The 15,972-nt window shown below is 35.6% G+C and overlaps 2 protein-coding genes across 2 annotated transcripts in view; both read right to left on the bottom strand.

Moving 5' to 3' along the window:
• Nucleotides 1–15,972, bottom strand: part of LOC136810989 (dynein intermediate chain 2, ciliary-like) — a 285,291-nt gene that overhangs the window by 83,431 nt on the left and 185,888 nt on the right. The window lies entirely within an intron of this gene.
• On the bottom strand, nucleotides 7,052–15,454 carry LOC136811041 (uncharacterized). The gene is made up of 8 exons (XM_067067644.1): nucleotides 15,370–15,454; nucleotides 14,900–15,157; nucleotides 12,384–12,617; nucleotides 11,194–11,424; nucleotides 10,198–10,469; nucleotides 9,347–9,555; nucleotides 8,667–8,932; nucleotides 7,052–8,396 (listed from the first exon to the last, which is right to left on the bottom strand). The coding sequence occupies exons 1-8, from the start codon at nucleotides 15,452–15,454 to the stop codon at nucleotides 7,588–7,590; spliced, it is 2,364 nt and encodes a 787-aa protein (XP_066923745.1). The 3' UTR covers nucleotides 7,052–7,587.

Genomic DNA, 15,972 nt, shown 5'->3' on the forward strand with positions numbered 1-15,972 from the left:
GTCTCTCAGTTGACTATACTACCTTTCCTTCTTGGAAACTTCTAAGTTTGTCTTATTGGGAAATTCGAGGTTCAAAAAAATGCATTACTACATTGCACTATATTACTGGTATTTGAAAAATTTGGTTGTCATAGCCGATAATTACCTTAAACTGCTTTTGAATGACGTTATTGGAATTCGATTAAGTAGCATCTTTTTATTGACATCTTAGATAAGCCCTGAAGAAATTTTGAAATGTAGTGGCTTAAATATTCCATCTGAAGGAATGGTATAGTATTTTTACCCATGTTTACTTGTTCTAGGAGGTATATCTCGAGCTGGGGCTGAGAAATCTATCTGTATCCTTTTAGAAGTCCTCTTATAATTATATCGATTTTCAAGTGTTTTCTGGTGGTATGATAATTGTTTTTTCCACATTAACCGTTCCCATGATTTTGCAAGACTAAATTTAGTTTTAACATTGAAAGAAGAATTATAAAAAATTCAGCAATATTTTTTTTCTCGCTTCATTGGTTAGGAATTTCCTTGGGAATAGCATTAATGAGATGTAGGAGAATGCGAGAAAGGAATCTTATCCAGTCAACAATATTGATTCTTTTAAAATTCGTATCTCATTCCTGATGACGGAATCTATAGTACTTCCTCGGTTTTCAAGTTTCAAATTTTTCATACGAGTTCTGGTTGTAAATGTTACTCTTAGGTTCCAAATAAACGGGGGGGGTTGGAATAAACGGGGGGGTTGGAATAAACGTTGGGGTTGGAAAATTTTCTAGATTTTAATAAACGGGGGGGGCTAATTGCCGGGGGGTTGGAAATTGTACTTCTTAAACCCAAAAAGGTAAAAATAGGCTAAAGTCAGGCTATTTAGAGCAAAATAAGGGGCCTTCTCTTTGACAGCTGAAAATATTCTTAGAGATTAATAAACCGGGGGGTCCTAATAAGGTCCGGGGGGGTTGGAAAATTTTCGAAAAATTAACAAGCGGGGGGGCCCGTTTATTTGGAACCTAAGAGTACTATCAATACACTATATGTATGAAAACCTTGCGGGTCGCTCAAACTCAAAAAATATAGGACGTCAGTGGCTTCACATCCTCCATAGCAGATTTACTCCAGCGTTCTTCTATACCTCATTGATCAGCTTCCATTAGCTTTCCATAACTTTCGCCTTTTTCGCAAGGGGTGGAAGAAGTTCTGTTTTCTTTTAATACTAAATGTATAAATAATGTGTTGTAAATATGATTTATTTTTTCTTTCTTTTCCTCAATTTCTCATTCTAGCTGGAACAGAACGTCCAACAACATCCATAACGTCAAGAAGAGGTTCAGTATGATGGATGTTGGTTAGACGTTCTGTACCAACTCGAATTTTATTGTTATTTTTTGTTCGTCTATTTTCACCTTTTTGATTTTTACTTGCATTTTTCTTTTTTATTATGAAAAGATATTATGGAACATATTAGGAAAGATAGGTAAATAAAAGCTCCCCTCTGTCTAGTATTTCATTCAAAACCTTTCTATCAATATCCAAACCGACAGTAATTTCATAACAGATTCTCCATTCTGTACATTGGGGCCGCCCACATAGTACGTACGCACTAAAGGGGGGAAGGGGAGTCTTCTCAAAAGCGTATGCTTGCGTACGGGGGGAGCGGAGGGGTCAAAGGAAATTTACGTACGCAGAGAAAATTTTATTTCGTAGCCTTTTTTTGCTTGTTTTTTGTCAATTTTTACACTTTTTATACACATCAAGGAAAAGAAAACCTTTCTTAATTAACATCGAGTTTCATCATGGATTTATTATAAAGACTCTGGATAAACATCGAATGAAACGGTGGAGAGCGAAGTATTGTCTTTATATTGTTTCAGAAAACAATCGATGTACAGGCTTTGTCCGCAAAGGACAACTGTCATGACGGCTCGAAGGACTCTGATTTTGAAAAATGATTAATACTCTTACTTCTAAAAAGTTCTCTAACTTTTTCTGATCGTACTTTTGCTGGCTAAAAGTTTGAAAATAAATGCTAGAATTCCAAGTGAATACAATTATGAAATCTGGTGTGAGAAAAACATCTTCAGACGAGTAAAATCAAACAAAATGCTTATAATAACACGAAATTTTGAATTGGGAATATCTTTCCAATATTTCTCCGAGAAGAGCTGAGATTGACATATAATAGACGTGAGTCTCATAGCTCCACTTTATATGGTACTCGATGTAGAAATTTTCTTCCGACACGCTAAAGCTCTGAAGGTCGGGAAAATTTTAACATCTGGAACCTTTGGGTTACCATTTTTCTTTTTTTCTGTAAGGTTTCTCAGGCAGCAGAGATTTTCATGCTAAATTCAGTCGGGTGCAACCGATAGTCAAGCAAAAAGTGTGAGGACAGCTAGACACGACTGTGATGCGGTACATCAAACGATGACTCCTATAGGTCTCCGATGGTATATTGGCCCGCTCCTTCAGAGCTTTAGCGTGGGCGGCCGCCAATACGCCATCGGAATATCAGATAAAGCTCCACTCAACGATGTAAAAATAATAGATAACCAACTACCTCTAGAAGGCACTTCTCCCAAGAGAACAACCATTGTTTTCCTATTGAAATGAGCACTCCTTTAAATAGCTCTGTGTGCAGTGCGTGTTATGCTTTTAGCTAGATTTTGACACACTTTTTGACATCCACTGAAGTGATAGAAAATTTGAATTGTTATTTACTGCAAATTTTGGAATTTTTTTCAAAAGATAAAGGTACTAATCTTTAGACAAATTGACTACGGATCGACCTGATACCACTTAATCTTCATCTGGATAAATAAACGCTCATAAAATGATGTTATCTGAAAAATATATGTGTGATTTGAAGTGCGATATCTCACGAATGAAAAGTGCATGAAGGTTGCCTGATACAAAATAAACAGATGAATGTTTATAGAACAATAATATCTAATTAAAAAATTCCTTCTGTGAGGCTGCCTATAGGAAAATACACTTTTTCTAACCCAAATTTTGGAAAAATATACATCACGTGATCGATTCTGTCCAATAGAAGGTTGCAAATGAAGCAAGTTTTTATTTAATTGCACTTTTTACGATGCAAAATGTCATTAATATTTTTACAACCGTAACACGGATGTTTTTTGAGAATCAAGGCAAGTTGGTTATCTATTATTTTTACATCGTTGCTCCACTGCGGTATGAAAATCTTTTGGTGGCACGTGGTGGCACGGTGGATTTTTTGAGGTTGAAGTTTAAAAATTTCTGGTGTCAATATTTAATTTCTTATACATAATATGTTTTTGCATCTTTCTCGAAATTTAAAACGTCATAACGACGTATAATTAGTAATTAACTAGATGATTTTGAATCTCGGAGGAGAACTTAAAGTCTCATTTGGGAATTGGATAAGTGTATTTTGATGAGAAACGCCATTGAAATACTACCAAAAATCATTTAATGGTGGAAGGAGGGTGAACAATAATGTTATTACTGCGGACAAGGCTTGTACATGAGAAATAGGCAAAAATCAGCCCGTTGTTTTTCCAGTGTCTATAATAATTCCATGGTTTCATGTATGAAATGAAGGTCCGAACCAAACGATTTGAATTCGAAATTTCCTTCAACCGAGGAGGAGAGAGGGGTGAATGAGAAAGTACGTACTTACCAGGGGGTATAGCCATTTGAGTACAGGGGGGGAGGGGGTACTCGATTTTCGACATTTTAGTGCGTACGTACTATGTGGACGGCCCCATACCACGCTTTAGTCTTAAAGGGATTTGGCGAATTTGAACAACAAGCTAGGTTGAACAACAGTCAAAACACTCAAAATCGCGGTCCTTTTTTGCTGGAAATCAAAAACGAAAACGAAAGTGAAAGCGAAAGCGTCTGCCTTCTAATGTTTATGTTTTTAATTGATGCTTGATTTCATTTTGGTGGAATTGTTTTGCTTTAGCCAATCAGCGTGCTCAAAATCTCATTTAAAATTCATGCTAAAACTGGATGAAAAAGATCAAAGCGGCGCGGCAATCTGGACAGATTCTATCCTTCAGAGTACTAGAGTAATCAGAATCTGCTCGGAGATTAAACCGATAGTATCAATTTCTACTGTTGACTCATTCATAATCAAGAGATTTTCCTGGTCTGTCTGGTGAATAACTTAAGATAATTAAAAGAAATCTCATCTCGTTTGTGCTCTTTCGATTACCTAATAAAATATTTTGTAATGCACGCCTTTTTTAATAAAAATAGAGCTTATAAGAATATCAGGGTGAAAATCGACTAAATGTTGAAAACACCTTAATTAAAGGAACTAATTGTGCAACTAATTTTCGCGGTGCGAGGGTACTAAATTGGCGCATTACCTTATCGGCCAAAACTCAGCCGGCCCTAATTTTAGTCACCTCTTCAAAATTTAGTCACTAAGGGTCGACTAAGTTTTGGCCGATAAGGTAGCCCAAAATGTCATACATTGAGTGCAAAAAGCTGAGAGCTTCTTGTATTGCGCTCTTATTGGCGCTATCTTTGGACAACTTTTAATCTGGCCCAAATTTTTAGTCGGCCCTAATTGTAGTCACCAAGCCAAAATTTAGTCACTTAGGGCCGATAAGGTATGCGGAACTAATTTTCGCGCTTAATACCCATTTCTCACCGAAATTCTTTCATATTCCTACGATTTTTAGTAAAAGCTGCATTTCGCAGTAGACACACCCAAAAACGCGAAAAATTAGTTTCGATTGTGTATCATAAAAATACTTTAAGGGTGAGATTTTGTGAATTTGGCAAGAATATAGTCAAAGAAGGCAACCTCATATATATAGCAGGACAGTTAAGATCTGTTTCTCTAAATAAGAATATGTTAAGAATGTCATACCCTTAGTTTGGATTCGGCATACTCCTTAGAATATTCCACCCTCAGCCCCAAAAACACAGCCCATTTTTGAAAAACAATTTGTAGTTAGATTTGGGTCGAAAAGTGCCTAAAAATGGGGGTTTTTTTATTTTGTATGAAATTGCTTAATTGACTTTTTGCATGTAAAGACAGAAGGCAAGGTTCTCTAGAAAGTGACTGAAGCCGTTTCCGGCGGAAATTTTTTTGTCATTTTACTGGAAAATGACCATTTCTCGCGATTGGCTCGGTATTTTTTTCTGAAATTTTGCACAATGATGTAAAATGGCCGATGTTCGAAAAAAAACTTTGGCACAAATTTAGAATGGGATTTTAATTGCTTTATTAATTAAGTTTTTCTGATTTTTAAAGTAAAGGCAGAAGGCAAAGTTCTCTAAAAAGTGTGGCTGAAGCCGTTTTATTTCCTGACAAAGTTTTTTTGAGTAAAGATCGTAATTTCCTATTTGGGGAAATTCCCTGTATTTCTTGCGTGTCAATATCGGTATTTTTTTCTAAAATTTTCACAATTGTGTAAAATGACAATGTTTAAAATCTGACAAAGCCCAAATTTCATGAAATTGGTGAGCTATCTTTACAGGAAAAAAAGGATTGTTTGTGGTTTATACGCAAAACTTAGTGAGATATCTGCGTGAGTGTGAAATTTTGATAATTCTGTAAAACTTTTCTTGCTTGATTCACTCGCATAAACTTGAAGAGCATATTGACTTATTATATTCGCAAATCGTATATAAAATTCCTGGCGGAGAGTTACCCAAAATTTAGGGTAGCCTGTTTCAATTTTCTGAAAAAGGTTTAGAAATCCAATGATTGTATCAACCTCTACAATCTGGTTCAAAATATAATGAGAATTTTGGTTATTTCCTCGTTTCTAGAAATTTAAAGTTCATGATTGGGCTATTTGTTAAATGTAATTGAATATTTCAATTTGGAAGGGGTCCCCAAATTCTCCCAAATATTTCACGCATTCACGCAATGTTTTTTCGCAATTCACGCAAAGTTTGTTTTTCATTTTCGCGCATTCATGCAAGTGAAAAAGCCCATTTACGCAAACCGCTGGGGGTCCCTTTATCGACTTCCAGGCTATATTTTGAGCATTGGACCATTCTCGAACTTTTGGATCCTCAGATCCTAAGGTCGCGAGTCTTACTCTCGGGTACCTAATAGCCGGGGGGGTTGGAATAAGCAGGGGGGTTGGAATAAAAATGTCCTGGGTGGAAAATGTTTGAAAAGGAGGCTAATACAGCAGAACTAAGACAAAAAAGGGAACTTTCAAAAACATTTTTCCCAAAAATTAATAAGCGTGGGGTTGGCCTAAGAATGTCCTGGGTGGAAAATTTTCGAAAAATTAATTAGCGGGGGGGACGGCTATTAGGTACCCGAGAGTAAGTCTAATGTTAAAACTCTACTTTGTGGGCATAAGATTTTGTGGGAATTTCCTTTTTTTCTCAAATATTATAACCAAATTTTTAATTCAAATTTAATGAATTTAATCAAGGTAGTCAAGTTCTAAACTCAGAAACACAAAGACAGTGAAAATATATCAGCGAAAAAAAATCTGTTAGCGAATATCATAAAGTCAATCAATGTTCACAAAACTATAAATCTCAAATCTTTTCTAAAAACTTCTTAGGGTTTTGTTTGATAAAAATGTACCCGTCAAAGATTGGAGAATGGCGTTTTTTTAAACACACCTGATACATATGACATACCATAAGCCTGTAAATAAACGTGACGTGAATTGGCAAAAATTTGTGCGTGCGTAAATAGGTGAATTAAGGATCAACTGGGGGGTCTTATCAGGTAGGTGCATTCAGCATGTTGCTTGTTATTGATGAGTATAACGGTTATAAACATAAACAAGAAAAATATTATTGGATACAGCTGAAAACCTGGAAATCTGGGAGCCATGGGAGCCCTTAAAACGAAATGAAAAGAGACTAAAAACCCCCAGTCACTTTGTGAAGTTTTGGACCCCCAGATAATAGTTGGCTATTTGACTATGTCCCTAAAAATAGGCCAATGCGGTAGAATATTTCAACGCAGATTTTCCAACCTGTAGAAATAGGCTATTGTAATACTTTCTTTCGCTAAGCGAGATTAAATATAATAGAAGCATGTCGATAGATATATCAGCATAGTCAGTCGAATATGAGTTTTTAATTAATTCGTCTCTTTAAAAAAAAATTTTCAATAAATCTTAAAAATCTAATTGTCAAAATGTAATAAAATCCTATCAAATTTAATGTTACCTATAATAAATATTAAATACTTGCGAATAGTGGAGTGCCATAAATTCCCAAGGTAATGGTAGTTTGAGAGGGCGATCGATTAGGTTGATTTAGTTTTTCTGTCTTCGCCAGTTCATTCATTAAGATGGGGATCCTATCGGGCGCCCATCGGGAATGTGAGAATAGAGGCTTATATAATGAATGTGAGTTGTGTCGCAAGTAGGTTACATTTCATTACCTTGGCCTGTCCACGTATCCACTTCTCAAGTTGCTTTCCGCATTTTTGTTCAAATACAGTCAACTCTCTTCAATACGAATCTCTTTTATTCGAATGTTTCTATAATTCGCACTAAAATTGGTCCCCTGATCTGGAAAGTTATTTAAATCACTCTCTGTAGTTCAAATAAAGTTTTTATACCTTTGAGATCAAATTAGAGGGAGTCATCTGTATCCATTTTATCATTTCTGGTTGTCCTTACAAAAACAGAATGCTCTATGATAAGGATACTGTCGTTGTACACATTTCGGTTGATCTCCATAACGGTTTATCCTGCTCACTCTCTGTACAAAGTCTTCCCCGACCTCAATCCGATTCGTCATAGAATTATAATCCACCAACATTTCAAATTGTCCATCAGATGGTTTAACTTGTATTAATAATTCGAATTTCTGATTGACAAAACTTGCCGTTTGATTTAACTGTATCCCACAACCGTCGCATTCTGAATTCTCTGTTGTAACGAAATATTCTACTTGTTTACTTGTGGTGACTTTACGCACGCGCAGTACTTCATCTAACACAAGCTGCTCACATTTTTGAGATACTGTTGGATTTTCACGTAAATATTGATTGAACTTTTCAACAACTTGATAAGCCATTTGTAAAACAATGTCATTATTTTTGTCAACCATTTCATAACTAACACACGGGCACCACGTCTCTTCGACTCCCGCATCTGCGCATTCCCGTTGTAGCGCTGTAATATCGGTAAACAAACTTTTCCCGTATCTATGTTGTTTTAATGGAAGTTCAGGGAAATTGGCTAAGTGTAAGTTAGTAGCATACAAATCGTAATGCGAAGTCAAGATTTCCGAATTTTTTACCAAGTTTTTGAATTCCATAGGGAATTTGTTACGCATTCTAGAGGGAACGGTGATTGACACGAAAGGTAGTCTTTCTTCTAGCTTCCCTTGCATGGTTTTTCGGAATGCAGCTGTTCGGTCACCGTGATCACCGAAAATCACAAGCACCGTGTTGTCAAGTGCACCTACAAACAAAAGGAAAACGGCCTTATACAAAAACGGTAACTGCTGGATCGAGGTCTCAAAAAAGGAATGGTCTTTCATTCATACCAATACATTTTTATACCGAAATGGGGTCAGGGTTTTTAAAAGTCAGTGGAGATACCTTAGCATTAACGAATTGACTGAAATATAGGAATTAAGAAGAACTAACTAAAAATCAATTAAAACTCAACTCAAATTTGAGGAGAAGAATCCAAAAAATCAATTTAAAGCCCAACCCAACCCAAATGTACCTGTTTTATTCATATATTTCAATAATTGTTTCAAATCATTATCCATTGAAGTTGCCAGTGCTGGCTCATTATGCCCAAGGTTTGATGCATGAAAAATGAATTTCTTCTCTTGCTGATATTCGTAATAGAGATCCTTTAAGTATTGGAAAGCTAACTTATGTGAGCAGTCTGTGGAGAACTTTTTTGACCAACGAATTTGTGTATCAATTTCAATGTACCAAGGACGAAGGTATTTATTGGATGGGGTGTTATTGAAGCCATTTAGCCTATAAAAGCAAGTATAATTGTATAATTAGAGGGTGGAACTTCTCAAAACAAAACGTCATAAGAAATCTGACGTTACAAAAAGTTACACTATAGTGCAAATGCTTCAAAATAGAAGAACAAATAAAATCTGACACAATAAAAAATCAGGCAATACCAGTGTATTACCTGGCGCCATCGGTGAGCATCAAAAAGCTGATAATACGCAAAGAACGAGGTTCGGTGTTGTTATGTCCACAGCAAATTATTTTTAAACACAGAGGCAGTCCCGGCACGCCAAATATTACATTTTGATATTGCCTTTTGTCAAATTGTGTGAACTGGAGGGTAGAGAGAAGACCGGTTAGTCTAGAGGTGAGATTCGAACTCGTGACTTTTATATCATCTACTGGTCATGTGACAGCCAGCCAACTCACCTGTAATTAAAAGTTCCAATCCCAGCATCGTCTTCACCGAAAACTGATACATATCCTTTTTGGTGATACTCTTTCCAAATCCAAGGCCAATTATCAACAGGTTTACTGAAATTATGACCTCGACGTGCTTCAGGTAGATGTCGTTCTTGTTCACCAACTAATATGGCCAACACTTGTGCTGTAGTCCCGTCACCGACTATAGTGTGTCCCTAAAACATATTGAAAGTAGTAAATGGTTTGGAAATATATTTACATTATGATATGGTACCTTTCATCATGAAGAGCCTATTTCATAGGATTTCTACATCTTTTAAACCTAATTTTTTTAATGATTTAGCATTTAGATTATAATTTTTGATCTAGTTTACCAAATTTGATAATGACCCCTCAAAATTTAAGGTGTTATCTTCTTCTTTCGAATGCGAAAGGATTGATTTTTCAACAGATCATAGAACTTGACGAGATTCATTTCAAAGAGGGGCACGTTTTCTGGGACACCCAGTACAAAGGGACTAGATGGAGTTTTTACAAGCTCTTTTTGATTTGGTTGCTCGTTATTAACCAGTAACAAAACAATTCTTGTTACTTTTTCTAAAGAACACGTCATTTTTATAACTTAAAATGACCAATAGACCTTATCGGAGTTTTTGATTTTTCTAAAAAAGCGACGCATTGTTGGATTGTTTCGAGTGTATAACAATAGAATTCTCTCGAGGAATTCCTAAGAGATTTCTATTGTAATACACTCGAAACAATCCCACAATTCATCGCTTTTTTAGAAAAATCAAAAACTCCGATAAGGTCTATTATTAAAGTATCTTATAAAAGTTCCATCTCATCTGGGTACAAACCTTCATGATGACACTGTTCGGGTCTTCTTCTAACATCTTATAAGTCTCATTCAAATAACGTTGCCCACTAGCCCGTGAAATCGAATCAATCATCAAATACATCACATTAAGTTTGTTATCATCTTGACTAGCCGCTGTTTGTTTTTCTAACAGGTGTTTATTTTTGGTTAGCCTGTGTACTGGATATATGAAGTATTCGGTGTATAAGAGATTGCTTTGAATGTATTGGAATTTGATGATATCTTCCGTGATTGCTACTTCCATCTCCAGTTCTATTGAGATGAAAAGTAACTTCAAATTCAACACAAACCCTTAATACCCTTACAGTGCATTTTTTCAAATTTTAAACTCTTTTAGAGCAAAAAAAATCTACATTTTCGAGCAAAAATTTGCAATTTTTCCCAGATTTGCTGAAATTTCCACCCTTACAGTGCATATATCAAAAGTCCACACTTACAGTGCATTTCTGATATTTCGAAAACCATACCCTTAACCGCTGCACATACCCGTCGGTCAATTTGCTTGACTGCCCCCCCCCCCGGAACACAATTAGGATATACAATTCAGCCATTTCGCCCATCATTTTTAATATTTCCCACTATTAAAGTTGGACCAATTCTGCTGAAGATACACCTTTTTCCCCGATAGAATTACACTCACAACTTTCATTTTCATCTATGCTTTAAATTTTTGATCAGAAAAGTGATAGACTTTAAGTCTGTACTAGTAGTATTTAATCTGAAAGTAAGGACATGATATTTTCCCCACTATTCCCCGCTATTTTCCCACCCCTACTGAATTCTCTGACTTGAAAACAACGGAATTCAGATCCCCAGCATACCATTAAAAAACATAAAAAATATTAAAATATCGATCCCTATTGACTTCCAGTCTGTTATTTTACCTCCACTGGCTTTAAAAACCTTACCAGGTCCTTGAGAAGGGGGTATTATGATATGGTTTAGCTTTCAGGTAGGCAAAATAATTTTTGCTTACTTTTGAACAATTTCTCTCCTGCATAATAATGAAGAGATGTTCCATTTGTACAATCAACCAAATCGAAAAACCCTTCATTCGATTTCTTCCCACATAAATTGAAATGTAGACATTTTCCTGTATGTTTGTGTCTAATTTTACCGTCAGGTAGCGCCTTGAATTTTGATATTCTTGTACGACATTCTCTGCTTTTGATTGGTAGAAGGACAATAGGTTGGTTCGGTGTGTCACCTATGTATTTGAGGAAATAGTATGAGATAAACCTCGGCACTCCGTCAGACTGTGTTAACGTTAAAAAATGGACGCAAAAGATCCACTCTGTACGAGGTTTGTTATTTCATTTTTCCCTGCCCTAATGCTTGGCCAAAATAGGTATTTGAGACAGTTTCTTAAGGGCTACATACACTACACAATATATTAGGGGGGGGTTTCACTTTTACGGTACGACGGTATTGGGCCTTTTTTTTCCCCGGTAAATCGGTATTACCAGAAAAAAACGACGGGATTACGGTATTTCATTTCCTACCGGTATCGGTATTTAGGTAATTAGGCTTCTTTTATCGACGGCATTACGGTATTTGACCCAAATTTTTGTCGGTATGACGGTATTTAAGACCCCTGAAAACCCCCCCTATATTGTCAGGCAATATATTGATGATATATTGCTGAATGTCGGCAATATATTGAAAAGGTGTCCGCAATATATTGTCAGCTCGATTTGCAATATTCCAACAATAAAGGGGGATTGTTTACAGAAAGAAAATTCCTTTTTATAATAGAGTACCTGTTGTTTACTTCGTACATTATGGTCCGCAAACCATATTGTCGAATATTGTTCGTTAATATATTGTGTAGTCTAAGTAGCCCTTTAGCAGTTTCGCTAGTTTTGGCAGCCCTTGTCTTTCTTTCAGTCTCAAGGGAAAATTTTCTTTCTCAGATAATTCGCTTGGCCATGAAGCACAATCCGATTCCTACAGGGTTAAGAAGACCAAGAGAACGAAAATGATTTGGCTTGAATTGGGAATTTAACAGTCTTGATTCTTTTGGAAAACACACTTCGAAAATGAATACAAATAATGAGAAAGTTCACCAAATTACGGAACTGTTATTTTTAATTGGATTGCCTTTCAGTAATTTTTATCTCAACAGATATTTCTTGATTCTAAATTACGTTGTGAAACCGTACTAACCTTTCGGTACAATGCATCTACCAGATGCCATATGAATAATGGTATGATCCTTCTTGAAAATAAATTTCGAACTATCCGAATTACAATTTGTGCGGTTTGTAGCCACTAAAGCAGCGCTTTTGGGTTCGGTAGAATTGATACCATTGACTTCATTACTTAGAATCTGTGAATTGGGAGTCATCGGGGAGAGGATCAACTTCTCTCTGTCACTGATTTGTAGACAAACAGGCGTTTCTATATTGTGGAAATGAAATCAGAAAAGCTACATATCATAATATAGGGCACAGATATGTAAAGCTCGAAGGGCTAGATTTTGTGCTTTAAGCCATCGCAGGGAAAAAAGATTGAATATCGGAAAAAATATTGTTGCTATTGTTTTCGAAAACCCAGAAAGCTCTGATTGGTCAAGAGCGCTGAAATCCTATTGTAATGTCACGTGACCTAGGTAGGATTTCATACCTAGTAACGGCACACTTTTAAGCCAAAGCACGACATCTTTATAAATCTATGATACAGGGATGTGTTCGAGCGTTCGAGCTCTTTAGTAGTTAAAAATGGAGAAGTCATTTAGTGCAGAGGATTATAATCGTCATGGAAATTTCGCTGGTCAGGGTTCTTTTTTTTAGCTTTTTTTTGATAATATCTGTAAGAGTCGTAAATTCAATAAATTTTGAAAGTTTTGTCCGAAAGGGTCATTAATTGACAATCACGTATACCGAAAAATATATATCAAATTATGCCGCATATGACATCGCCCGAATCTCTTCTGTAACGGTTCATATTTAGTTCAAAATTGTCCAATTTATTTAGCATTTTTTGACTTTTTACTGAAATGTACATCTGAGAGATTAATCAACATCGGTGCGTCTCATCGGTAGTCAAGAGTAACGGAAGCCACCACACCCAGGGTTTATAAATCCTTATCTAACATTCATGATATCACTTGATACCTAAGGAAAGCTTGATTATATTTTAATCTCCACACAGGTAATAGTAAATAGTATAATCGCACGATCATGACTTTTTGTCTCGAATTTTCCTCGTCCTTTCGGAGTCGCAAAATTAAAAACAAATCATTCGTGCAATTATTCTCGAATTGCACTTGTTATCATGTGATTACATATACTAATTACCTGGATTGAAAAAAAATAATACATTTTAAAATTTTATACTCCGTAAGGCTTAAAATTCGGATTGAATTCTTTTGTAAATATTCTATCAAAAAAGTGGTTGCCAGGTTGTCTACCAAGCAACAAATATTAGCTTTTCTAATCTCCTTCTTATTCACCTGAGTATACTATTATTAGACAAAGGAAATGTATAATTTCCTCCATAATTTACAGAACATGTTATGAAAAAATGTAAACGGGAACAAAAATTAATACTCGAATTCCACGTGTATTAGCAAACCATGGCGCTGTACTTCCTGTTTTTCTTTTTGACATCGAAGCTCAAGAATAATGGGTTATTTTAACCCTTTAAGTGCCAGGATAATTTTTTTCTAAGTTTTTTAAAGAAAATCGCTAGTTCAAACTTTAAAGGCTTACATCTCCGGATCTAAAAGGATTTAGGAGCTCGTTTATAGTCCGTTGGATAGCTTAGAGTCTCCTCTTTTTTTTAAGTGTCTTTGGCGCCGCCCGATTTAGGAAGGGCGGGGTGGGCGGTGGCTAAGGGGGGGGGTAGATTAGGGAAATTAAAGCTGCGCGGGTCTGACTGAATGATAGAAAGGTACCGAGTGGTAAAACTTCTAACTAATTCGCTGGAGGACAGAATCAAGTTAATCAGGACCAAATTTGGCGGTTCTTGGATCATTCGTTGACCAAAAATGGTCAAAAAACGGTCATAATCTTAAAAAAGTAGATTTTTGTCAAATTTTTGCATTTTTTTGACTATCTAGCTTAAAATCTCGCTGAAAAGACTCACTTTTGATTTTTATTTTGCTTGGCCATGAAGCCCAATCCGATTCCTACGAGTTAGACCAAAAAAGATGAATAAGAAATTTGAAAATGTGATTTTTTGGTGTTTTTCAACCTTTTTTGAGTGATTTAGGCCAAAAAATGTTAAAAAGAAAAAAAATAATAATTTTTGCAATTTTTCTTTAAGTCGGATATATTTTAGACACTTGAATACGTAATTACTTATTCCTGACCTTACCGCGATGCTACGCTTAAGAAGAAATGCCAACGAATCTTTTCACTGGATTTGTTAAGAAGAAATCAGTTTCAGGAGGAAATTGTTTTCAGAGAACCACATCATTAAAAGAGTCCTTTGGTGAAAATAAGAACATGTTAAGAACATTTTCACAAATTTGTACGAGCTTCTATATGGTTAGTACATATAATTTGAAGAAGGAATCCCCCCCAAGCCCCCCCCCCCAAACCCAATCCAATAATTTATTCCACTTTGTGAACCTGTATTGACTTTGTTTAGACAATTTTTGCAAATATAAATCAATGCGCTCGCACCTTTCAAAGTTATTCTCTTATAAATGAAATCGAAAAGAAACCCACACTTACGGTTCCTTATAATGTCTTTTTGTGTATCTCTCAATGAATGCCATCTCGAATATTGGTTCGTATCTTCGTCTTTTCGGCGCACGTAATAAAAGCCAGCCCGTTGAATATTTTCCAAATTGACTTTAAGGATACCTCTTTCTAATTTGACTTTTCGTTTGATGCGGCACTTTTGATGACGCCATTTGTAGTCGATAAAAGGGGCCACATCCTTGTGCCACGGATCAAGTATAGGAATGATGCATTTGTTCTTCACTTCACCTAAGGAATATTTGGTTAATAAAAAGCTTTGTAACCTACTTTTGGAAAATCATCTTTGAGTTTTAGCTAGGACTCAATGAATCAAAGGTTGATTTTCGAAACCTTGTAGACATATTTTTTCGCATTTCAATTCAACAAAACTATCAATTTAAAAGAAACTTTACTCTAGAATTTTATTTTCCAAATTTCTTCAAAGAAAATATCCCACTTACCTCCCTTTGAACTTGACCCTTTCCTCAATGATGCACCGTTCCCAAAAAACAACGACAAAATACCGAATTCTAATGATGACGTCATCAGATTATTATTAACCATCAGCCAAATATGTGTTGAAATTATGATGAACGTGCCCAATAAAAGGCATGAAAAAATCTTTCTTTTCAATAACATTCGATACATGACTAGATCTCCTTTAAATCGAATTTTCAAATTGATACAGTATAGTACTTTCTTCTGCGGGCTGCTTAGCATAAACGCGACAAACTATTCTGGTTCGCACTAGGCTTGCAAGTAACATTTATTTTCTCTAATGTGTTGTTTCTTCTCTAACTTCCTGTTAAGTAATACCGAATTACTTCCTTTTAAATATAGGAATTCAATTTCCTTAAGATCACTCAAATATATTAAGTTTATAAAAATCTGCATTTTAGACGTAGTAAACAAGGTTGGAGTTGTGAACATGGCGTTCAGGCTGCATGGCAGAGTAGTACAAAACATTTTTTTGAATAATCATGAAATTCTTTTTGGTCCGATTCAAAATTGAATTTTTCAAAAATTGAATCTTGTTTTCTTACAAAAAAGCAATTCATTACTCC

This window comes from Clytia hemisphaerica, unplaced genomic scaffold (genome assembly GCF_902728285.1).
Source record: "Clytia hemisphaerica strain Z4C2 unplaced genomic scaffold, Clytia hemisphaerica genome assembly, whole genome shotgun sequence".
Lineage (NCBI taxonomy): Eukaryota > Metazoa > Cnidaria > Hydrozoa > Leptothecata > Clytiidae > Clytia > Clytia hemisphaerica.